The 25,103-nt window shown below is 36.4% G+C and overlaps 1 protein-coding gene across 5 annotated transcripts in view; it reads right to left on the bottom strand.

Moving 5' to 3' along the window:
* Positions 1 to 10,914: 10,914 nt before the first annotated feature.
* LOC124645196 overlaps positions 10,915 to 25,103 on the bottom strand; it is a 33,910-nt gene continuing 19,721 nt past the window's right edge. For 4 of the 5 annotated variants that reach the window (XM_047184964.1, XM_047184966.1, XM_047184967.1 and 1 more), the window contains exons 5-11: positions 17,815 to 17,989; positions 17,668 to 17,736; positions 17,328 to 17,443; positions 15,945 to 16,073; positions 14,921 to 15,028; positions 12,183 to 12,275; positions 10,915 to 11,901 (exon numbers count right to left, since the gene is read on the bottom strand). In XM_047184964.1, coding sequence (XP_047040920.1) covers positions 11,758 to 11,901; positions 12,183 to 12,275; positions 14,921 to 15,028; positions 15,945 to 16,073; positions 17,328 to 17,443; positions 17,668 to 17,736; positions 17,815 to 17,989 — 834 coding nt within the window. In that variant the 3' untranslated portion in view covers positions 10,915 to 11,757. The remainder of the gene's footprint in view (positions 11,902 to 12,182; positions 12,276 to 14,920; positions 15,029 to 15,944; positions 16,074 to 17,327; positions 17,444 to 17,667; positions 17,737 to 17,814; positions 17,990 to 25,103) is intronic. The other variant, XM_047184965.1, reaches the window with a different exon arrangement.

The raw sequence follows: 25,103 nt of genomic DNA, 5'->3' as shown, positions 1-25,103 counted from the left end.
CTGGGCAAATGGCTCAGGCTTTGTTAAGTGACTATCTATGGAGAACATTTGAACCGGTTTTTCTCAGGACCTCAGGGACCGATTTCAAAAATATTTGGATTTCGTGTTAACAGTGCAGTAAAGAACCTATTTCGACCACTTTCACTACTGGGCAAATGGCTCAGGCTTTGTTAAGTGACTATCTATGGAGAACATTTGAACCGGTTTTTCTCGGGACCTCTGGGACCGATTTCAAAAATATTTGGATTCCGTGTTAAGAGTGAAGTAAGGAACCTATTTTAACTATTCCCACTACTGGGCAAACGGCTTGGGCTTTGTAAAGTGACTGTTCAAGTTGAACATTAGAACCGGTTTTTCTCGGGACCTCTTGGACCGATTTCCAAAATATTTAGATTTCGTGTTAACAGTGCAGTAAAGAACCTATTTCGACCACTTTTACTACTGGGCAAATGGCTCAGGCTTTGTTAAGTGACTATCTATGGAGAACATTTGAACCGGTTTTTCTCGGGACCTCTGGGACCGATTTCAAAAATATTTGGATTTCATGTTCAGAGTGCACTATGGAACCAGTTGGAACTACTCCCACTGCTGGGCAAACTTTGAGCCCAGACCCTGGCATTGTCCTTTCAATTGCACTGACAAGCAAACCACAGTCGCCATCTTGGGTAGTTAATAAACGTTGCTTAGATACGCATCGCCAACGTTTAGTGAATCTTATCAAAAATACTTTTCGTCAGTCGTTGACGTTTCGCGAAAATATTGTTTTTGACACTTTTTTATGATATACTTTTTGTTATGTGTTTTTTCTTTAAACCTAATGGTACGTTCACACGCGCGCGTTCAAATCGACATTCAACGGGCACAGTCACGTTCACGAGCGTGTAAACGGTACGCCCGAGCCAGTGAACGCGCCCGTGCCCGTGAACGCCGCGAATCGGTCGAGTGTCGGTTTTTTGGCAAAGTTCAAAGGATGAATGTGCGGGCGCCCGGCGACTGTTTACACGCGCGCGGGCAGTCAGTCTCTCCTGCGCTTTCGTGACGATTAAACGTTCTAAGAAAGTCGCTACGATCGAAGATAACAACATGGCGGAATGGTTAACGCTGTTCATCATTTTGATTATTTTTCCAATAAAAATAAGTTAAGCCAAAGGCTATGACAGCAACAACACCGAGATCCTCGCTGCTCGCCATTCTTGAACTGACTGACACGACGGCGCGCGTGTGAACAGCTTGAATGTCCGCCTGCCCGCGACGGGCTGCACGCCGCGCAGCCCGCCAGGCAGCCCGCCGGGTTGCGCGGCGCGCGTGTGAACGTAGCATAAGATTGGCCGATTGCGATAAAAACCATGGAAAGAAGAATAATAACCATAACCTCAAAGTCGAAGTTTTAGTTCAAATGTCATTTAGTTGTTCAAATGTCATTGTCATTTACTTTGTTTGGATTACACACATCATGCCGAAAATCGTAAGTATTTCATAAAATGTTTCGTTGGTCGTGTCTCTGTCTTCGTTTAGTCTTTTGTTTGATGATACCTATATCATTTTGTTAACAGCCGAATCTCCGTGCATTTGGTAAACATTGTCACAATTGTGGAAAGTGGATGGAGCGAAAGGCTCTTCGTAAAGATGGTGTGTAGTATTTTAGTAGGTATGTAGGCAGGTTGTGTTTTTAAGTGAATTTTGTTTTGTTTTCTTCTTAAAGTGTGGATTGTGAGCCTTCTGCATTTAAAAATAAAATAAGTACTTATTTACTTCCAGTGACATGCAATTTTTGTAATGGCAAAATATTTGCACGAGATGGCAAACAAAAGCAAATGTGCAATCGATGTGTGGACTGCGACAACATTATACACGGTAAGCGGCTCAATATTTTTTCTCTATAATTCGACAAATAATAATAAATGACCACACGCATAGCCTGTGTTGAGGTGTCATGAACACATACAGAAACAGACACGATTTTTTCACCGTTTTTCTCGATAATGAAATGAACCTCTTCATGCGCAAGTTCCACTTGAACTTGGCTGGCTCTTATTATACAATAGACATTATTAATTGTATAATATATTTTTGCAGATAATTTCAATTATTGCGAGTGCTGTGGCTGTAAAATGAAAAATAATACTTATTACCAGATAGAGATGTGAGGATATACCTACATACATTCACAATAGTTATTATTATTTGAATATTTATCTAATATATTTTCTCCTTTAAGGTCGATAACGAAGAGTTGAATGTTAGAACTTATGAAAATATTATTTACAACTCATTTCGAGAAGCTGCTCAAGCTCCTTTTTGACGATCAAGAATGGGAAAGATGTTTGAATGAAGCAATTGATTTTAAACTTCCTCGGCAATTATTTCGAGTTCGAAGATTCGATGATGTAAAAATTCAAATTATCAATACCACTGAACAAGGCTTGAAAGGTGATAAATATTTATCGAAAAATGTTATATATAGAGAAATTTTGTGATAATCAACCTCTGATGTATAATAGAGAATATTTTTTTATAAGTACCTTTGCCAAATTCTCGGATGAGTACTCATTGTAAAATTACAATTTACATACTTCCTAATATTATTCTTGATTTAGCCAATTTGGATAAAGAACCACAATTTCATATTTTATTTTTAAAATTAGTAAGTACTTATCTACCTGTCAAAGTAAAGAAAAAGACTGAGTGCTTAAAACAAAGAGGTTTACACAGAGTAAACCTTAAAAATTATGGGCCTTACTACAAAAACTTTAAACCCTGTTTTACACTTGTCTAATAAAATTTTGGCTGCAAAATGAACCATATGTCAACGTCATAATTTGACATTTTTTTAGACAAGGCATAAACTGACGTTTAAAAGTTTTTGTGGTAAGACGGTATGGGCCTTACTACAAAAACTTTAAACCCTGTTTTACACTTGTCTAATAAAATTTTGGCTGCAAAATGAACCATATGTCAACGTCATAATTTGACATTTTTTTAGACAAGGCATAAACTGACGTTTAAAAGTTTTTGTGGTAAGACGGTAAATGTTTTGTTAATTTGTGTTAGTTTATTTTGAATGTTAATTTGAAATAAAAATAATTTGTGTAAAAACTTTTGCAGTTTTTATTTATTATATTTATTAAACATAACGAACGAAGCTATACGAATCTATGCCTTAATTATTCCTTTAATATTCCTTGAGACCCGATGACTACAGAAATTTCTACCTACATTTTGCAACTAGACGTGTATTATGAGTCAAATTTCACCCGAGCGAAGCCGGGTTTTCCACTAGTACATAATAAATGAAAACAGACTTAAAAATTTTTCATTTAGGTAATTGTAATTTCATACGACAAATAAGTCTAGGTACTTAATATATTTAAATAATATACGTGAACATTTATGTTTATGCAGTCAGAAATTAGATTTAATAGGGTTAAATGCAGTTTCTTTCACCACTTAACTTTTCTTTCACTCTATTTTTTCGAACACATTACTAAAACTTTGGTTGAACTAAGAAAGGCAAACAAAATTAAACGCAAATAGGAAAAACGACCACAAAAACATTTAAAGCTCCAAAGAGGGAAAAACGGCTAGATAAAGGAAATTTAAACCATTTCATTGGTTATAAAATAATTTCACAAAAGTACCAACGTTTAAGCATTGCCATTCAACGTGGCAATGCAGCCGGGTTAGGGGGAAACTCGCCTCTGGGCCGCGGCCCAGATTACACGGTATAATAACAGTCGGGAAAACTGGTCCGAATGTGCGGGCCAGATTACTATGTGAAAAAAGTGACGGAGGTAAGTCGACCCATTGGGACTTAATTTCATAAAATCCGATAGTTGTGAAATTTTTCACAGCTCAAAATCGTCAGGAGGCAAAAAGACTTAGATGTTTTTCATAATTTTCATCATAAATATAATACTTTGTCTAGATACTGGACTCCTAGTAGCTAATATAGACTTCGTTAAATAATGAAGTTCCTATAGATACTTAATTAATAATCTCAATTTATAAGTAAAACGTAAATATAGAAACATTGTTTCTTTTTATCAAAATTTTGTTCGAGTGTTACAAGAAAAAACAAATCCCCTTTTAGCAACAAGAGTATTTTTGTAACACTCATTTATGTTGACATTGGATATATTGACATCAATATAAAATAATATAAAAATGAATCGCAAAATGTGTTGGTAAGCGCATAACTCAACAACGCCTGGACCAATTTGGCTAATTCTTTTTTTGTTGTGTTTGTTATTGTCAGGAGAAGGTTCTTATGAAACAAAATAGGGTAAAGTAGAGAAGTCAGTTGACGGGAGCGAAGCCGCGGGCAAAAGCTAGTTTTCGATAAAATTATGAAAAAGATCTTTATTTTTCTAGCTCCTGACGATTTTGCGATTATTAAATATATAGGTATAGGAACTAAATATGCAACAAAAACTTTAATGTGGTTTTTTAACATGCTGTAAGTAAATAAAAATAAATATTATATCCTACTTATACACACATATTCTACATATGTAAATATCCCACTATCTCCACTAATCTAGATATTAAAAAAAAAGTAAAAATAAAAACTATGTATCAAATATCTATAGGAACTTCATTATTTAACGAAGTCTATATTAGCTACTAGGAGTCCAGTATCTAGACAAAGTATTATATTTATGATGAAAATTATGAAAAACATCTAAGTCTTTTTGCCTCCTGACGATTTTGAGCTGTGAAAAATTTCACAACTATCGGATTTTATGAAATTAAATCCCAATGGGTCGACTTACCTCCGTTACTTTTTTCACATAGTAATCTGGCCCGCACATTCGGACCAGTTTTCCCGACTGTTATTATACCGTGTAATCTGGGCCGCGGCCCAGAGGCGAGTTTCCCCCTAACCCATGCAGCCAGCCTTTTCGGTACACTGCCGGATGACAGCGATGAGGATCAATTTTTCAACGCCCTTTATTAGTTTTAAGTTTTCTTTTTTTTATGTAGATATAGATTTAGTTTATTTTAAAATATAATGTACAGATTTTTAGGTAAATAAAATCCCAAGTTCCGAGAAGTATAAAGGTAAATAAGCTTGCAGGAAAAGCGTACATTGTAAAGTCGTTAAATACCTATGTATTAGATTTATGTAGACTTACAGCTGGTCAGGAAAGTATCATTGACGACTTTTAAGAATATACAATGCCTAAACCATCTCGGCTATCGATACTCCGATTGCGACGTTGATCATTTTTCACAGAAATGAAGATAACATTCACGCAGATGAAACGGATACGATTGAAGAAGAAAGTGTTACGGATACAGAAGAGAATGTAAATAATGATTGCTTTTATTGCAATAAACAGTGCATTACGCGTAAAGGTCGTAAAATATATAGCATACTTAGCAAAATTAAGCAAGAATTTTGCGAAGGGTGAAAAAGTATGGCACCGAAATTAATGATCTGCATATGTTGTTCAAAATTCAGACAGAATACGAAAATGGTACAACACATCTATATTATCACAGTACATGTCAAACTTTTTATTTTGGGAAATTTTAAAATACTCAAACCAAAGCGAAAACAAAATACGCCATTCACATTTTCAAAAGAGCCTGCAAAGGACTACCTGAAATATAAATATTTGACTTTGAATAATCTACAAGAAAGTAATATGTTTCACCCTGTAGGTACAGAACAAAAATAGTAGCAATAATTTGTAGACTAGTGTTATTAAAGTTTTTTTTTTTAATAAAATATCAATAAAAGAAAACAGACTTATACTTTTTTTTTTCATTTTCTTATCGGACTGACTATTTAACTCAATACATTTGTCGGACAAGTCGATATTTGCATTTAGAATAATAGGGCCTTACTACAAAAACTTTAAACCCTGTTTTACACTTGTCTAATAAAATTTTGGCTGCAAAATGAACCATATGTCAACGTCATAATTTGACATTTTTTTAGACAAGGCATAAACTGACGTTTAAAAGTTTTTGTGGTAAGACGGATATTATCTATCATTGTTGTATTTGTCCGACATGTATAAAGAAACATATTGACGTCATATCGACATTTTCCGGACGGTGGCCACTCCAAACGCAGCAGCATGATCTTTTTCGGACAAGTTGACCACAATTTTCTAGTTAACTCTGTGAAACAAATCTCAAAAAATGAAACTTTTATGTACGAAGAGTCATAATGACAATTCCAGGAGTCAAAAACGCAGCAACACCAAACTTTGCACATTCGACTGGACAAGAATCTGGACTTTCATTTAAATGTAAAACCGACTCAAAATGCCCTGGTAAAAATAACAGGGAATTAACTCCTTAGGGCCACTAGAAATGTTCTTGTGAAAAATGAGTTTCGAAATGCAATAAGGTTCAACATGTAAAAGAGACAAGTTTTTTTTTTTATTCGAGACATTCAACGAAGATTCTTATTTTTAGTGTGCCTTCACATTATGTCGCAAGTAATGCGGCAGCAGCGCGACAGACGCGCGGTTCACAGGCGGCTAAATTCCATACTAAAAAGAGCAGCGCGACAGCCGCGCGACACGTGATTGTCCATACTGGACGGCAGCGCGGCAGCCGCGTGCTGTCAGGACTTCGAGCCAGTGTTGCACGAGTACCTACTTTTTCACAATGAGCGAATTTTACTTCTGCCTAAATGCTGTTTCGAAATGGAGTATAACGGCGTTCAATACTACTCTTTAAGGACGTGGCACATTACAGCAGCACCGCAACAGCACGGCTCCACACCAGCATTTAAGTTGTCATTCAATTTAGAGCATTAAATCGTGTATATTATAATATATTTCGTAATGTCAATATGAAAAAGCCAACGGCGAGCAGTCAGCGTGCTTGCCGCTTCCACACAACTCGACTCGCCGCCCGCGTGCTGCAAGCGAGCGGTCCTCATGCGTACAGCGCGCCGACGGCGTGCTAATTGCCCGCCGACTCCGAGCCGGCAGCGAAACAACGTCATTACGTCGTGTTCAATCATAACATCAATCATAATCGTCTTAAAATAATATTGAGTTTGCGGTGACAGCAAGCTTACACCTCGCGGCCGGCGCGCGGACGGCGCGCCGACGGCGAGCGGACGGCGCGCCGACGGCGAGCGGACAGCGCGTGGTTGGCGCGCTGTCCGCTCGCCGTAGTCTTAATTCGAGGCGACGCCGTGCTGCAGCCGTGCTGTTGCCGTGCTGCTATAATGTGCCACAAGCTTAAGAAGGCATAATAATTCACCAAAAGACTTTTCAAAGATTTTTTTATTACTACCATATTTCAACACTTTGAATACCGGAACTTAGGGTCAATTCCCACTGAAAGAGCAGCGGCCGGCAGCGGCCGTAAGAGCACGGAAAATGTAAGAGCGCGGCGCGGTGCGGCGCCGCGCGGCGCCGCGCGGCCCGCCGCGCTCGCGCTCAATCCCTTGCAATTACGGCCGCTGCCGGCCGCTGCCGGCCGCTGCTCTTTCAGTGGGAATTGACCCTTAATCACTATTCACATGTCGATTTCGAAACAAAGAATCAATCCAGCAAATTCTTTTCTTTTTATGAATGCGACGTCGATGGCGCCGAAGGAGAACCAAAAAAAGCAGGAGCAACAGTGACAACAACAGGCCTTAGAAAAGTGCCCTGCGACAGCTTTTGCAACTATTTTGAAAAGAATAACAACACGAATGAGAAGCCCGGCCACACACTACAAAACAACGATATGGAAGATAAATCAAAGTGTTTCATCAAAACATCGCCAAATCAACCATCAAACAATAAATCAGGCTTTTAATACGATACCTCGTTGCAATGTTCACGGGCGAACTGGGTAAATGGTTGAGAGGGATAGAACTATGCGATAGTAACGTAAATAGATAGAGAGGAAACATGCAACCTGCTCGAAAAAAAATAACGTAAGCGCCATATTAAATAAAAATTTATTAAAAATTCAATTTTATGTTTCTTTAAAAACTGATTTTTGATTAATGTTTAATAAGATATTATCTACATTCTTCATTATGACTTGTGACAGAAAGTACATGACTACGACATAAAATTCATAAAATGTTATTTTTAGAGGTAAGTTCTGATTTTTTTTCTATCGAGAAAAGTTACTTATTTTATGTTTTTGTGATTCTTCGGATTAATGGACGTAATATAGTCAACAAACACATATAAAAAAAAATATTCAAATAAGTATTCTTAAATTAAAATAAACGTAAAAAAATTGTTTGATTTCGAGGTATCGCCTTTCTAAGTGATATTCCGTTGAACTAGAGATCAGTCTAACAAGTACCTACATATCTAAACTATGAGTAAATGGGCGAACTAGTGATTAACGGTGAAACGAAACTAAGCTACAGCTACCAATAAAAAATAATTAAAGTTAGGTACTTGTAGAAATCTTGGAGTACCATTGCAGTGACACGACATAGCTCCGCTAGGTTTCGCTCTGTAATGACTGCGAGTAGAGCTTGCCTTCTTTTGTTTGTACCTGTATTATTAACGAGTTAAAAAGGTATTCGGTCAAATAAAACAGCTTCACATTGATAAATGTATTTATTGAATAGTGATAATTCAAATACATAATATATTTGCGACTAAATTATGTAATACAAGCAAATAATCATTTTAATTACAACATTTTCAATAGTAACTAATATTACAATAATCAATAAAATAAAATTGTAACCTAATCTGGAAAAAAATACAGATTAAGTAATAAGCCTTTTTGTACATAAAGGTCAAGTACGAAGTAAAAGTGAGCAACAAAGTATAAAAACATGATGGCATGTAGGCCGTACAATGTCAAGCGAGTGCATGATCATCCTAAAGTAGGCCTTTTAACAATGTTTAAGTTTTCATAATATTGAAAACGTGAATAAAGCTGACTTTGGTTTACGTGAGCAGACAATCATTATACCTATAGGTCAAGTTTTATTTATTTTTTTAGTTAATTACAAATTTTGTTACTTTAGAGAGAAAAATATTCAAGTACTTTTACAAAGCCACATATATAGTCATCGTTTTTTGTATAACACATACCATGAATATTTACTTTTATCTCAGACAAAGAGTTGATCATCCGTTTGAAATCAGCATTTTATTCTTACATGAGTAATACTCAATACCATAAGCTGACCGTAATGTAACTTAGGTAAATTTAACTTTCGATTATAGATCAGCACCAAAATAATACTGCAAAAGCTACTAGGTCAACTGTACTTTAGAAAAAGACCGGATACTGTATAAAGACCTCAGGTAAAACCGCGGGAAACAGCTCGAATTTAAACTTATTTAACAAAAAGCATTTTTTTCGGCAAAATTCATATTTTGTACCAAAACATTTGAACACGAGTTTCTGTGCGTACTTTTTATTAAATAAACAAGCTGTGGAAGAGATGAAGCTACAAATAAATGCTAAAGACCATATATTGTATTTATATCTAATAAGAATATTTTATCAAAGTAGTGACTATGCCAACAATAATACCCATCTAAAATGTGTCAAATATGAATATTTAAATGTGTTAAACATGACATTATATAAAATACATACTTTTGTGTGTAATTAAATATACACCTGAAATACATAATATGTTTTATTATTTCTATACATTTATTAACGGTATAAATACAAATGTTAATACTTTATAAAATATATATAAAATATTTAGGTAATATATAAAAATACAATTGCTACCTGCTGCATTGTTATGTTGTACAATAGACTATGGGATAAATGGTATCTAAAGTTAAAAAGGTATGTATAAAAGTATGGAAAATGTTTTTTTATTTCACACACACAACAGAGTATTATAGATTAGAAGCAGCAGGTAACATTAACTATTATACTCATTATCACGTTCGATCACATTCATGGACTCACAGTTTAAGGCTCTCAAATTGTACATACATGTAATAAAAGTATAAATAGTATAGACATAGACTAGTAGAGATAACTGTTTTAGAATCGCTTGATCTATATGGTCACTGGTATATTAATTGCAGACAATAATGTTACATTTATTCCGTTATTGTATAAAACCGTTTTATTAAAATATTTTGGAATTTCTGTTAATTTTCAGTGATATCTTTATGTAAACAGTTTTCTAAAATTTCATATCAATCAAGCTATTCTGAAATACTGTAAATATTTAAGAATTATTTTGTAAACGACATAAAAATGTGCATACATTTAAAAGATGCATAATACTACCAAAACGGATGTTCTAAAAACACTACTCTACTAATCGTGGTAAAGTGATATTAATTTACGTACTTTAATACTGTTTTACAGTTTGCTTAATATTCTAATAAAATTACATTCTAACATTAAAATACACAAATATTTTTTTTTATTGAATCTCATATAATATGATAAAAGCGGTGAGCGCGTTTGTCGCTCTGTCGGTAAATAGAAGCAAGAATAAGAAATCTTAAGAATCGTCATAAATATATTGAATCATTCATACCAAAGATATGAAAGACGAAAGAATTTTGCGAGTAATATTAACGATTTTTTTTTTGTTTTCTACATTAATGTAAACACATGTCACTTATAAGTAAGGATATCAATTCTGAAGACTCTTATATAAACTATATCGGGTGTGTAGTTCATAATCACATTAAATGAAATGCGTTAATATACTGGTTAATATATGTCGATTAACACAAATCAAAAACAAAAATACCTAAAAATAAAAAAAATGCATTTTTCAATCAAAGTAAATAGAATAAAAATGTGCGAAAATTAGAACACCATATAAAAGTCAGTCATTACAAACAACTGAAATTCGCCCATGAAAACTGACAGCTGTCAACTGATCAAAACAATCAATACTCCTAACTTTATCTCTGCTTTACACATGATGTTGTAAATTATAAAAACGAAAAATGACTCCTGTGGTTAAACCACTGAATGGATTAGGTTATTTTTTTTACAATTCGCCATAGAATATCATAGAGTATATACGATAGGATTTAATGTGATTGTGAACGACACACCCTGTATATTTTCCTTGAAATATATGTATTTTTAAATAGATGGAGTACATAATAGTAGTATGTTCAATTAAATATCTATTATTTCTTAAAATCTATTTACAACATGAAATACAAAGCAGGCTTGCTTATAATAAAATTAATCATATTGGTAACAAAATTTAATAAAGGCTATAAGTAGTTCTGTCATGCATTGTAACGCAAAACGTATTATTCCACGCTATTAAGTACACAAAACACAATACTTCAAAGTTTATCTGTAAACCGAAAGTCTCTTACTATAAATAAGTTTAATATGCAGACAAATCCAGCTTGTCAACATATCATGAAAACACTGAGATGAAGTAATCATTCATATTTACGCATAGAAGAGATTATCAGAAATCTATGACATAATTACACGCAAACTTGAAATGCGTTTGGAAATATTTATAGAGCTTAAACATTCAGGTTTATATTAGCCATATCATTAGTTTATCCATCCATAAGCATTGTTTTATCCATCTACAATAACTGTGAAAGCGCAAATTAAAAACGTAGCAACATCCAAACCCTAACATTCAATACTTTTAAAGCTCCCGTAAACTCTTTTAAAGCTTTCAAAGTCTTTTTCTCCAATTTAAATGCCACGTCACTGGAAAATAGGATAGAGAAAGAAAATAATTCAGTTTTTGGAATTTGTGAGGCCCGTTGGTAACACGTGTCGTGTTTAGCGGCGAAACAAGGAGCTGGCGGACCTCGACCGGTCGCTCCTCGCTTGGGCTCTTTGCTAGTGTTGGCAATTTCTGGAAGCCTCAGCATCCTGGCGGGTGATGTTGAAAGCCTCCGTCTTCAGGAAATCAACTGTTTTGTACGCATTTGTGTCTACTGAAGACATCGACTTACCATGAGCGATCTCGACCGGCTTGCGTGCCTAAACAAAAAGTAAGTACAGTATATTCACATGTATGTATAATCCAATAAAAAACATATTCCCACTCAATTTTGTTTATAGGAAGTCAAAAGCATTCAAGTCAAGTGATAACTGCATAAATCTGTTCAGTAGATTTCGAGGTAAGCAGTTCTATACAAAAAATCTAGGGTTTTGGTTTATAACATATGTATATGGTTTTTGATCGCCTTCAAAAAAAAATAGAACAACCGACCACGTTTATAATATGGACTTATTTAATGTATAGTATATATATAATGTACCTGCTGTCCCTGTGGTGGCTTCGACGTGTGAAGGTCCAAATCAAGATATTGAAGAACATCTGGCTTCATCTCATCGGCTAGTTTGAGTCCACCCTGAAAGCATAGTACATTGGCATTGTTAACACAGAGGCTAAGAGACCGCCAGAATAAAAGAGACTTTAAGGACACTTCTTCGCTTACTAGACCTTTCAATTGTGAACAAATGTGTAATAACGATATTTTCAGCACTGCGCTCTTTTATTCTGACGCTGTTTCCACATACATACAAACAATAACAAATAAACTACTAATAAATAAAAACATTGATGAAAACAATACCTATAAGTTAACATGTTTAAATCAAAATAAATGCACATCAGCTGAATTTCGAATTCCGTGCTTACATAACACTGAAAAACTAAGAGATTGTTTACCAGAGTATACAATAAATTTACATGTAGTCAGTGAAATAACTTAAGGAATTCGCAAAATAATTGTATATTCTTTCGAAAAATTAAAACGCAAATCAAAATACGATAATAGCAAAAACATAAATTCCCGGACTTATATATCTTCATATTTCCATTTAACACAGCTAGAGTAGAGTTATCATGCAGCCAGAACAAACAATGTTTGAACAAGCCACGATTAAATACTAAAGTAAATGTTGCTCTCTAATAACGCAAAGAATAAATAATCAGTTAAACCAACATCAAAGTAAACGTAATAAATAGAAATAAAAACATAGATCGCAATCAATTTTGCATTCCAAACAAATAACACTGAGTTGTTTTACGTTTTATACTTCATTCTACAAACAAGACGTAGCGTAACAATTACTGCGTCACAGTACGGTAATCTAATAGTGTGGTTCTTAGTAAGGGATAGGTGGTCAAGCTCAATTCTACCGTACAACCATAGCAACCGCATATGCGTACCCGCCGCGGTTTGAGCGACCGAGATGGAACTTCCGGGGGCACCAACTGTTCGTTCTTAGGCGGCAGTTGAGGTGCCTCGTTCTCAACAATGACAGATAGTTTGGACAATTCAAGCGGCACTCTGCGACTTTTGCAAGTGCAGTGTTTACAATGGTGTTCGGGTGATCTGTCTGTGGGTGATCTTTCTTTGGGTAGTCTTTCTGTGTACTAAAATACAACACAAAATGATAATGTTTCTGCATGTACAATGACTTAATCACAATTTGTACTTCGTGTTGGTACAACTCAATACTTCCTAGCATCAAATAGTTATTTCTTATACTATGTTACTCGGGAAGAGTGTACGCTTTCCTACAGTGAAAGAATTTTTCAAATCGGTTCAGCAGTTTCAGAGCCTTTAGGGTACAAACAAACAAAATTACTCACTTTACTGTTAGATCTAAGTAGTATGATATACCTACTGCGGATTTCTATAACCTATCTATACATGCTTGGGCTTTTTACAAATTTATGTTTTTTATCATTCATATGCAGCTAATTCAATCATCATCTGCCTAGCCTTTTCCCAACTATGTTGGGGTCGGCTTCTATTCTAACCGGATGCAGCTGAGTACCAGTACTTCACAAGGAGCGACTGCCTATCTGTCATTCTCAACCCAGTAATCCTGGCAACAACATACCCCAAGGTAAGACTGGTTGTCACAATTACTGGCTTCTGACTACCGGTAACGACTGGCAAAGATTTTCTATGAAAGCCGGAACCTACAGTTTATCGTACCCTCCGAAACACGATCTAAGATGCACTGGTACTTGACCTGGTATCGAACCGACACTCATAATTGAGCGGAAGGTTCTTTACCCACTAAGTCAACACGACAGCTAATTCAATCTCTAACATCAAATCAACGGAAGGATAGGTTATAGAAATCCATAGATAGGCAACCTTTGTCTCGCTTTATCGATTAGTCTAGTCTAGAATAATCCGTTATTGAAGCTATGGCACTCAATTTTGACGAAGTACGTCCAGTCGCCTCATGCGTGTTTGTTACACGTAGCAATACCGTCCCTCAGGAAATAATTCTAGCGAGGAACAAAGGCAACTACATGTTCACAACACAATAGAATGCATATTATGTTGTATGTATTTCAGGAAATGTATGAAATCAGCTAGTTCTATATGTCCAGATACGAGATTAAAGCAACAACCAGCTTCCAACTCGCAGCTTAAAATTCCCACTAAATGCATTCAAATTCGAATGTCGATCAGAATATACACATTACGTATTCATACGTTACACGGCAATACCTGAAACCTGTATTACATAAATACAATACAAGCATCTGAATAATACACAATGCACAAGGTGTTCACTAATAACTTGATGGCTGAAGTGCAAGGAACATTCTAGCGCCCCTTACTTGACCAGATCGATCGTAAAGCCGTGATTATTTTGTATGTACATAAATGAGGTGAGTTAAAAGCTCCATTGTATTGCACGTATTGTGTGACACAACATAAAAGTCACATTATAGTGTAACTGATCTAGTATCTCACTGCACAAAAGGTTTTTGATGCCCATCACAATACATTGAACTTAAGGGGTTAAAGTATGCAACTGCGCAGCAACCTTTTGCGAAACTACTTCTTATGCAACAAAGTAATTTTGAAAAAGACAATACAAGTCATCTTATTTACACATGATTATAAACCCTATTTGTAACGAAGTAAAGTTTTTGAACTGCTGTATTCGCATATTCTTACTTAGAATATGAGTTCAGTTCTTCGTAGTAGATTCCAAAAAAATAAGTAAAAGATTGTACCTGTGCCATAATAGAATTAATATGGCCGATGCTGTGGCTTGAATGGCGTGGCTTCAGAGCTCGGTCTACCGCCGGCGGTAAGGATGGCAGGTTGCAATACTGCAGCGACTGTGAAAAAAAATCAGCTGTTACACATATAAACTTACGGTGGGTAACAAAAAGTGGCCAGAGTTGGCCGAAAGTCAATTTGACGGCTGGTTACTATGGTAGGGGTTTCGTGGTAAAACATTAAAATTTAAACATCAGTTTTGTATGGCGTGAAAATAAATATCACACAAGTGCAATTCTTTTTTTAGCCATGCTGTTTTCGGAAAAAAAATCATTTTCCGGTTATAATCTTTGATGTCGATATGTAACAAATGATTCAAGAATTTCCTTGGAAATATTGATAATGACTCTTTCCTTATCGACTAGCGGGTGCTTATATCAAATTAGCACTTCAACAATCTTCTATTTCTAGGAGTAAGTATTTTAATCATTTATTCATAAGCAATTCCCGTGTTACCAAACGAACAAAGTTACTTGTAAAAGAACAATTAACGATAATATTTTATTAGTTCGTAATTTCCGCAGTTATAAGAATTTATTCGTAATTGTAAAGTTTTCACTCTGTTTATCAGGTATACTTGTTGGTCGCAAACTCGTTGCCGTGACGTCAATCGTCCACGCAGACAAGCTAAGAGACTCATTCGACAAGTTTGTACCGAACAATACACTTTATTCGAGACTTCTAAGTTTAATTTAGCTGAAGCCATTAAACTACCTTAGACGTTAGGAGTTCAGACTAGCTGAGAGACTAAGGCTTGTAACAGTGAAATTTTTTTTATCGCTTACTGAACCTGTGATGAAATTAGCTAGCACGAATCTAAAAATGTCTCATGAATCACTCAAAATTTATGGAAAGTGCGGCTAAGACTTCAAATATCAAACCTGCCAAATAAGTCAAATTCTTACCAAGAATATTCAGAAAAACGACAATTTAATCCTAAATTAGTGGACACTGATACAATAGTTTGACACTTACCGCATGACCAGGTGAGAATTCCTCCTCCTCTTCAGGGCATCGTATAACGGGTATGACAAGCGGGCGCGGGGAGGCGGGCGCTCCCTGGGACATGCGGCGCTGCGTTCGCCGAATCTGACCTTGTTGGGCCTGAAAAATATACCCGTATAGGCCTTGTGTCCACGTCAACCACGGGCTATACGCACGCTTCACCCATAGCGGGGGAAGTCATGCTATGGTCATTTGAGATCAAATTCAGACTCAATCAATAAACAACATTTAAAATTATAATGAGTTATTGTTTTATTGTTATTTATCATCTTTAAGTTAAATTCTGGAGCACCTTAGGAGCACCTCCATATCGGATCAACACGGAATTGAACTAATCGCGCCTAAATGTGATTAAATACATCCATGATACTGTAACGTTGCATCGGTCTTACATAAGTTGAAACTTTCTATAACTGCGTTGCATAAATTCGTAGAATGAAACGACCGTGGACAGCAGCTCCTACAAATAGCTATAACATGCGACGTGTACATCGGAACTACACGAGTGAGTCCGCCGATTGAATTACTTACATTGCAAAATAAATTAATCCTATTGGGAGATTTTCCGTTTGGATCTCCGAGGAAATGCTTGTTAGGCTGATTGAATCATGACTATATAGACATCGGATTATATGCATTTGCATGTTCGTATTTGCAAATGTGTAAAGAGCTTCTTGTACAATGTTACTGCACATTTTGGCATTTGAAGGTCAGCTCCAGTTTTTGAGATTGAGAAAAAATCGACCATAAACATTTTATTGCAGTGGTTATTTCGCCCCATTTTAGTGCATTAGACATTTTGACAGTGTATTGTATGTATGATGTTACACCTGCAGTACATTAGAGATTTTGGTTATACTCGTATACTGGAGGTATATGAAACAGCGGGGAACAGCTAGTGATTTATAAATTCATGATTTTCCTTACGACATTTTCCTTCAAAACTTAAAAGTTTGACGTAAATGACAGACTTGTGTAGTTTACTGTTATTATTTCTTCGCGTTGGGTTTTCCAATTGATAGCAAATAAAACAATAAATACCAGAACCACGATAAGCAATTAGTAATGTTTATGAAGGAAAAACATAATTCTGCAGTCCTGGATATCGGATTCCTATCACAATCCGATGTCGAATCACAAATCAATGCAACAAACAAAAATTGCATTTTGTTTCACATCTGATGCAGATCCCCTTGAATGAGTCCGATGTCTTCATTTTTTATTGTATTTTTAAGACGCAATTTTACAAACGGCAATTAGAAAAGAAAGTATGTAAACTCTGTGACTAGCTCATACACCTGCAGTTCACCGGATTAGAAGAATATTATGTAGTATAAAAAAAACTAAACTTACATTGTCTGGGAACTCGACAGGCTCTTGTATTTTTGGGCCTTGAAAGATTTCCTTAGGAGCGACTTCCCTAGGTCTAGTGGCAAACGTTTTAGGCGGTCTCGGTGGGACAGGTGGTCCTGTAAAGAAATCATTGAATTACAGACATAGTTACGGGAAATTTTATTTCCACTATTTATCTGTCGCAATGTAGTTACAAGTTACAAGGTTCTTAGCGCCAGGAACTCTCAAGTTTTAATTCACTTGAATGGACTGATGCCGCTTATTAACGTTACAATAAACAGGAGATGTAACGAAGCTCCAATAATATGCACTCGGATGCATTTTAAACATAATTACATACCGTCTTCGGAACCATTCTTTTTGGGTGACACAGCGAGCTTGGTAAAGGATTTGGTTACAGCCCACTCTGCTGAAAGATAAAGGGTTATCATTTTCAATTATCTAAGGAAATAAATGATTGTTGGTGATTTTGGAATGCACATCTTACTTAAGTTCTGGTGACTAGCGTGCAAGGAGCCATCGTCCTCGTCACTCATGTTGGAGTCGTTCTCCGAAAGCTCCGAGTTGATCCGAATGTGTGGCTGACTGGTGTACTGCTGCCCTTCCGGGCGAGTGCTCACCACTATATTCTTAGTATCAAACGTGAAAGCTCTCTGTTCGTCCTGTAACAAAGAATCAATCACTACAGAAAACTGTTTAAGGCATACCATAAGAAACACTTTTGTATTATATTTCATATTTCATATATATATATATATTATAAATGTGAAAGTTTGTGAGAATGTATGGATGTATGTTTGTTATTCAATCACGCAACCGACCGATTTGATTGAAACTTGGTATGTAGATAGGTGATACCCTGGATTAACACATAGGCTACGTTTTATCAACACACCACGCGGGCGAAGCCGCTGGCGGAAGCTAGTATTTCATATTTTTAATACCATTCAGATCAGTCAGTCAGTTACTTAACAAACTGGATAATAAACAAATGTTACTTTGAAAGGACTTTTTTTCTCATTTTAATTCCTATTAAAGCACAAACAACATTTCTCCGAACTCCGTGTAGCGCAGCGGCGACGTAACTCGGTATAAATTCTAGGATTATCACATTTCTCATTTTTTCCTGAGGTGAGATATATCGCATTTCTTTTTAAAACCGCGTATTAATTTACCTTAATCACACAAATAAACACAAGGGACAGTCTAAACAACAGTGGATTCCAGAAGAGCCGTAATCAATTCTGCGAGCAACTAGAACTATTTTTACATCAAACGAGACAAAACACATCGGACTTGAACCTCAACCTTTCACATTTTCTGCTAACAATGCTGAGATTCGTAAACACTAATTATACTTTAAAAGTACGCACACAGAAGTTGTAAACATAATATCTAACATAAACAACATTATCCAGCATAAACAACGCAAGTACCTCAAGAAGAACATTCTAGACTAAGTAGTACGATACCTATCTGTTAGGAAAACAGGCGCCTTTCGCAGAATTGCATAAAACATCACGTCTAATATCAGTTTCGTGATTGGAAACAAGATATTCTTTGTTTAATTACCAAAAGATATTATGCGTTTCAATAGCTTTCGAGCCCTTTATCAAAAATAAACATTGATTTAGAATTCTTTTTTTTTGTAATAATGAAGATGAACAGACAATTAATATCTCCTTTTGTTGTTCAGTAGTTTCGCAATCGGGAATTTATAATGTACTGATATTGGTTGAATGAAACCCTAATTCTCTGTGCCCAGCTTTTTACCTTCCAGCCTAGCCGAACGTGCCTCAGTACCAGTGTTTTAAATGAAGTAACTTCCCATCCGACATCTCAACCGAGTTACCCGGGCTACCAGACACCCCTTGGTGAGTCTGGCTGTCGCACTTTCAGGCTTCTGACTACTCCTAACAGTTGACAAAGATGTTCAACCAATTTATCGTGTTTTCGGATTCACGGATGAACACGTCATTGCCAGATGGTCACCCATCTACGGTCCGACCGCGCCAAACGTTGCTTAACCTTATGAACGATCGGTCCAGTCCAAGCCGCGCAGCTTCAGCTTGTTAGTAAATAAACTCTCGTTAATTGAATTTATTCATCCGATAGCTAAATGTAATGGCTGCATTGCAAAAAAATACTTTATTAAAATTGCAATTCCAATTAAATCATGTTCGTCGAAATTTTTATTGAAATGAAAGCCCACGTACGTAACTGTTACACCTCAATGCCTCATATTCACAGAGGTACCTACATTAATATCTCTGTAACATTGGAAGTGCATAGGTGCTCTTTTTATTCAATTTTAAAGGAAAATGTGATTCGTACCGAGAATTCCCAGGCCCGAAGGTCGCGCTGATACTGAATTTCAAAAGGAGTTTGAAATAGGAATCACTACGAAAATTACCATTCCAGCTAACAGCTACCTACATATTACTCGTCTATTTCTTTATTATTTTAGAATTCTACTGCGCAAATAAACCTTCATAAATGTTAAGACTTTCGAATGTAAGAATACGGTAGTTTCCAACGAGTCAAATTCTTTACTTTTATACAACTGTCAAAACGGTTTCTCTCTATGAAATATGTTTGAAAACGAGCTATTACGTCGTTTTTCATGACAAACTATTACTTACTTACTTATTTAGCTTATAATTCAATAAAAAAATTAAATAAATTATTTCATCAAAACGATAATTGAAAGTGAGATTACTTTTAGATTTCGATTTTAAGGATTACCAAATGAATATGACAACGTAATTTATTTTTGACCTAGTCAACTACCCAATTGTACTTTTATACTATTCGTATGAAATGTATACCTATCCTCTATAGTTCATTTTCCTTGCGTATTAGCAAGTTAGCAATTTAAAATAATAGGTAGGTAAATAAACGTAGGTATAATAACAAAAAATCCAATAGAAAAAAAATCGAGTTTAGCTAGAACAATATCTTGAATATAATCATTTCTTAATCCGGATATGCACAGATTTCCGTGGAAATGTGTCTAATTCACACAGTTAATGTCTCTGATTCTAAGATCTCACAATTGCTGAGCCATCTTAGGAATCTAGACACACGGCAGTGTGTCCGCCAAGTTCGAGCAAAAAAAAGCGACACACCGGCCGTGGGTTATATTACACGAACCATTTCGGGCCAAATTCGACCCCCCTATAACTCAAAATCTATTTTATTTATGCATATCAAATTTTTAGTATCTGTTGAGACCCCCTCACTTATCTAAAATACAAAATTTCATTAATATACCTATTGTAGGTCTTGAGATATTGACGTCAGAAAATCGCTATTTTTACTATACACTCACTGACTGACTCACTCATCAAAAACCTAGACCACTTCCAATGGTCGTATTGAATTGAAATTTGGCATGGAGGTAGGTCTTTATGTCAAGGTAAAGGGAAAAATCTGAAAATGGCCAGGTGTGAGTCAGTTTCAAAATAATGAAGGTGTTTTATACCTGGTGTAAATTTATACCCCTAAGGAACTAAAACGAACTAAATTTATCTATATTTATATAATATATCTTCGAATGGTCGTACCGATCTGAAATTCGTTACAAAGGTTTGTATTTAGTCAAAGTAAAGTAAAAATCTGAAAACGGCCAAGTGTGAGTCACTTTCGAAAATAACGAATGTGTAACTTTGATCCACAAACATAATATATGATAACATGTCATGTCAGTCAGTTGGTAAATCTAGTCCATTTAGTTAATCTAGTTCATTTCTTTGTAAGAAGCATAGTGCATATTCAAAAATCTGAAAGATAGTATAAATGAGACATTTCCTTAACTAACTTAATCATAAGAAAAAAATAAAATAAACAACCTTACAAAAATAAATGAAATCCCACCCAAAACAAGAATGTGAAAGGCTGCCAAGTTCGATAATATGGGAATGCTTCGCCTATATAAGAAGAGAGATCTGAATAAGTACCAAGTTCCATACACATACCTCAGTTAAAAATAATTCCTTTTTAATGATGTTACTTGGCAAGTTTTAATAGAAAATTATATACTTGATTCATTGCGTTTAGAAGGTTTATAACAAGGTGTGTGAAAACTTGCCAAGTAACATCATTAAAAAGTAACTATTTGTAACCGAGGTATGTGTATGGAACTTGGTACTTATTCAGATCTCTCTTCTTTTATAGGCGAAGCATTCCCATATTATCGAACTTGGCAGCCTTTCACATTCTTGTTTTGGGTGGGATTGTATTCACTTGCAAGGCTTCGTATACACGTGCAGATAGATTACCTACATCCATTTTCTCTGGCATCGCATTTAATCAATAATTGACAGCCTCTGTATGTTAATTTTTGGATGTAAGCCTCTTCCATACTCTTCCACTTCTGTCACGACATCCAATCTCGACCTGCGTGTATTATGATGTCATCCTTCCACATCAACGATGGTCTTACCCAGCGGTCTAATTCCCTATAAGTCACATCGCAATAATTATTAAAGGCAAAAGTTTGTGAGAGTGTATACTTATGTGGTTACATCTTCCGCGCAAAAAACTGAACAGATTTTGATGAAACTTGACGGTAATGATAGCGTAAACAACAGAATGGCGAAAAGTAGTTCCCTCAGGCACTGGATGAAACCGCTTGCGGAAGCTAGTAATATTTATTAATTCCTGTTTGTTCGAACACTTATTAACTTGAGAACAGTCGCTAGCCAGATCGATTATCATTTTACTTGTTGGATTTCTCTCGTTACAGAATAGAATGAATTGAAAAACAATGGACGCCGACAAAGTCTACTTTGTAGTGTAAAGGCTACTACACACAGTGCTACTACACACAGTGCCGCCAGCAGGGCCGCCGGGCAAGCCACCCTGCACCCGGTACAGTGACACACCATACGCAGTGGTACAATGCTCACGATGAGTTTTAATATTTAACTACAAGATAACCAAACCACGGTTATGGTTATACTATTCGTGTAACTCACCCTTAGAAATGCACCTACGCTCGTTGCGGTCTCTGACACATGTTGTTGCCGGCCGGCCGACGACATGTTGACGTCGTAGTAATTTTGGTCAATTGTAGCATGAAAACATTTTTATTAAAAGAAGAACTATTCATTCTATCTGTTCAGTGTAATAAAGCACTGAGAAAAGTATCGAATTTATTTATTGTTTGTATAGCCCGTACTGTATATCTACGTTACGCCATAGTATGCGTGAGAAGTAGATCGCTGACGTTTATATCCTAATGATGACGTCGATCAGAGAGTCATCGAGTATAGACTGAAGCCGCCTAGCTTTTAATAGGAGACCGTAATCTCACAAAAGCGGCCCGGCGTCTGATAGCCGGCAGTGCCATACCCCTGTGCCTGGGAGGACATGATAAGCCATTATCCCCCACTTCCAACTAGAGCAGGAATCGTTGAATTGTCCGAGGCCGTCTTTACGACCGTCAATCGGATTTGAGGAAACTCTGACAACTACTAAGATAATGATAAGCACTGGCCTCTGAAGAACTGTCAGAGTGTGCTGGTGCTATTTCAAGTTAGAGAAGTTGAATTGAAATTTTACCTGTACCTAAGTTCGTAAGTCGTGGTGGCCTAGTGGGTAAAGAACCAACCTTTCGAGTATGAGGGTGTGGGTTCGATTCCAGGGTCAGGCAAGTACCAATGCAACTTTTCTAAGTTTGTATGTACTTTCTAAGTATACTTAGACACCAATGGCTGATAAAAAGGTGAAGGAAAACATCTTGAGGAAACCTGGACTATAAAAAGTCTGAAATCACCAACCCGCATTGAGCAAGCGTGGTGATTAATGCTCAATCCTTCTCCATGTGAGAGGAGGCCTGTGCCCAGCAGTGGGACGATAAAAAGGCTGTAACAGTAACAAGTTATGTTTGCAACCTATGTGCATAATACATATCATTTAACATAATCATCTATCATATTTTCTAAACCATCTACAAGTAAGTGAAATCGGAAATCCACTTTGAGAGAATATTGGTTAACGCTCACTTCTCATTCTCCGTACGAGTAGAGCCAGTATGCTCGTGTGATAGGGTTATAAATGCAGATATGTATCAAGAAAACCATAGAATAAAGTGCATTACTAAAGTAATCATGCGCGCAATTAACTGCAATGTTGTTATTTCGAAAATGTTTATATGAAGCAAAGCTTACTGCAGTGGCATATCAAAACCACAACTTATTTATTGGTTTATTTGTGTTTGATACGCATGTTCCATGATTCGGTCATAATTTGACATTGTGAACGCTTCACTAATTTGATTACATTTGATATTCACTTTGTATGTATATCTGGTTTTATCAATTTTATTAATCAAGTTCATAATTATCTCTGATCTCTGATGGATAATAATTAGTTTAGCTGTCGCCAACAGCTCTGACGCAAGGTTTTCCACACAATGTCAAATTTTTCAAGGTTATTCTGGTATTGCATATGCATATTTCAATTATAGGAACCTATCTAATGCGACATAAATTCCAATATGGACCCCGTGGAGGGTTGCCGGTGCTCGTCGCGGTATGTTGTAGCGAAGTACTTTCGAAGGTGATCTTTCAACTTTCCAATGACGTAATATCGCGGGCCGAAGAATGTGTAATGCCTAATTAAATTAGCAAACTTTCATGGCAGAAATGTCAAAAGGACCCAATAACGCCCCCTTTTACCACTTCCTTTCATTATGACTGCAAAGAAGCAGCTGTGATGAAAAAAGTTCCCAGCAAAAGCCTATTACAATTACATTATTGTAGCAAGGCTTTAGTCTTTAATAATCGTTTAATGTATAATACGTACGTCATGTCAATCACTATTCGAATAATTAAAAAAAAAACAAAAATGCCCCATTAACCCAGTGGTCGCAACCATAATGGACGTGCACGACGTTGCTTCGACTCCCGAGTCGGTAAGAAATACGCTCGATAATTTGTGCCAGCCTCAGGGTCCGTTCAGACAGACCAGCTCGGAAAGCATCGGCGCGCATTTTCTTTTCACACAGGCCGAGTCGGCTCCGATCGGCTGCGTGAGATGCAATCGGAGCCAAACGTCTGCGTGACCGAGAAAAAGTACGCGATCGGAGCCGGTCGGCTCCTCTTATTATTTCACCCCGAGCGCCTTCGGCAATTCTTAATGGCAAAAGCAGTGCACATGCAAAAATAAACCTTACTTCGAATACTAAGTACCCAATTTTCAACGTGTTAAGAATTTGCTCTCCTCTCCGAGCCGGTCTGTCTGAACGGACCCTTAGTTGCATGTAGGGCTGCCATCCGTCCGGGTTTCCCCGGATTTGTCCTCGTTTGGAGGCCGTCCGGGGGCCGTCCGGGCGGGGTTTCAAGAAGTGTCCGGGGAAAACCCGGACACTTTTCATGTAAGGAAGCACCTCATTGAATTTAAGTATATGTTAATAGTAAAGGGATTACAAATTAGGTTCGGGGGAAAAATGCGATTTACGCCAAATGTCCGGGTTTTTTAAATGTTTGTCCAGGTTTGGCGAAATTCGAGATGGCAGCCCTAGTTGCATGTCATGTTCTAAGCATAATAATCTCCATGTTCGTAAGTCCTGAAGGTAATATAAAATTCATGCTATTTTTCGTTGAAAAGCTTCCTTACCAAAAAGACAAGAAGCTTGGCTTAAAGCTGGAGATTTTCTGGAGTACATACCTTTGATAGAAAAGAACAATACACACGGTTTAGGGTTCGTCCACACTTGCGTGTTGGATAACCAGCGGCATCGGTCGGCGTACGGTCAAAGTTGCCGTCAAG

The sequence above is a fragment of the Helicoverpa zea genome, chromosome 31, assembly GCF_022581195.2.
Source record: "Helicoverpa zea isolate HzStark_Cry1AcR chromosome 31, ilHelZeax1.1, whole genome shotgun sequence".
NCBI lineage: Eukaryota > Metazoa > Arthropoda > Insecta > Lepidoptera > Noctuidae > Helicoverpa > Helicoverpa zea.
The sequence above is the reverse complement of the archived record's forward strand: the minus strand, read 5'-3'. Positions and strand labels throughout refer to the sequence as shown.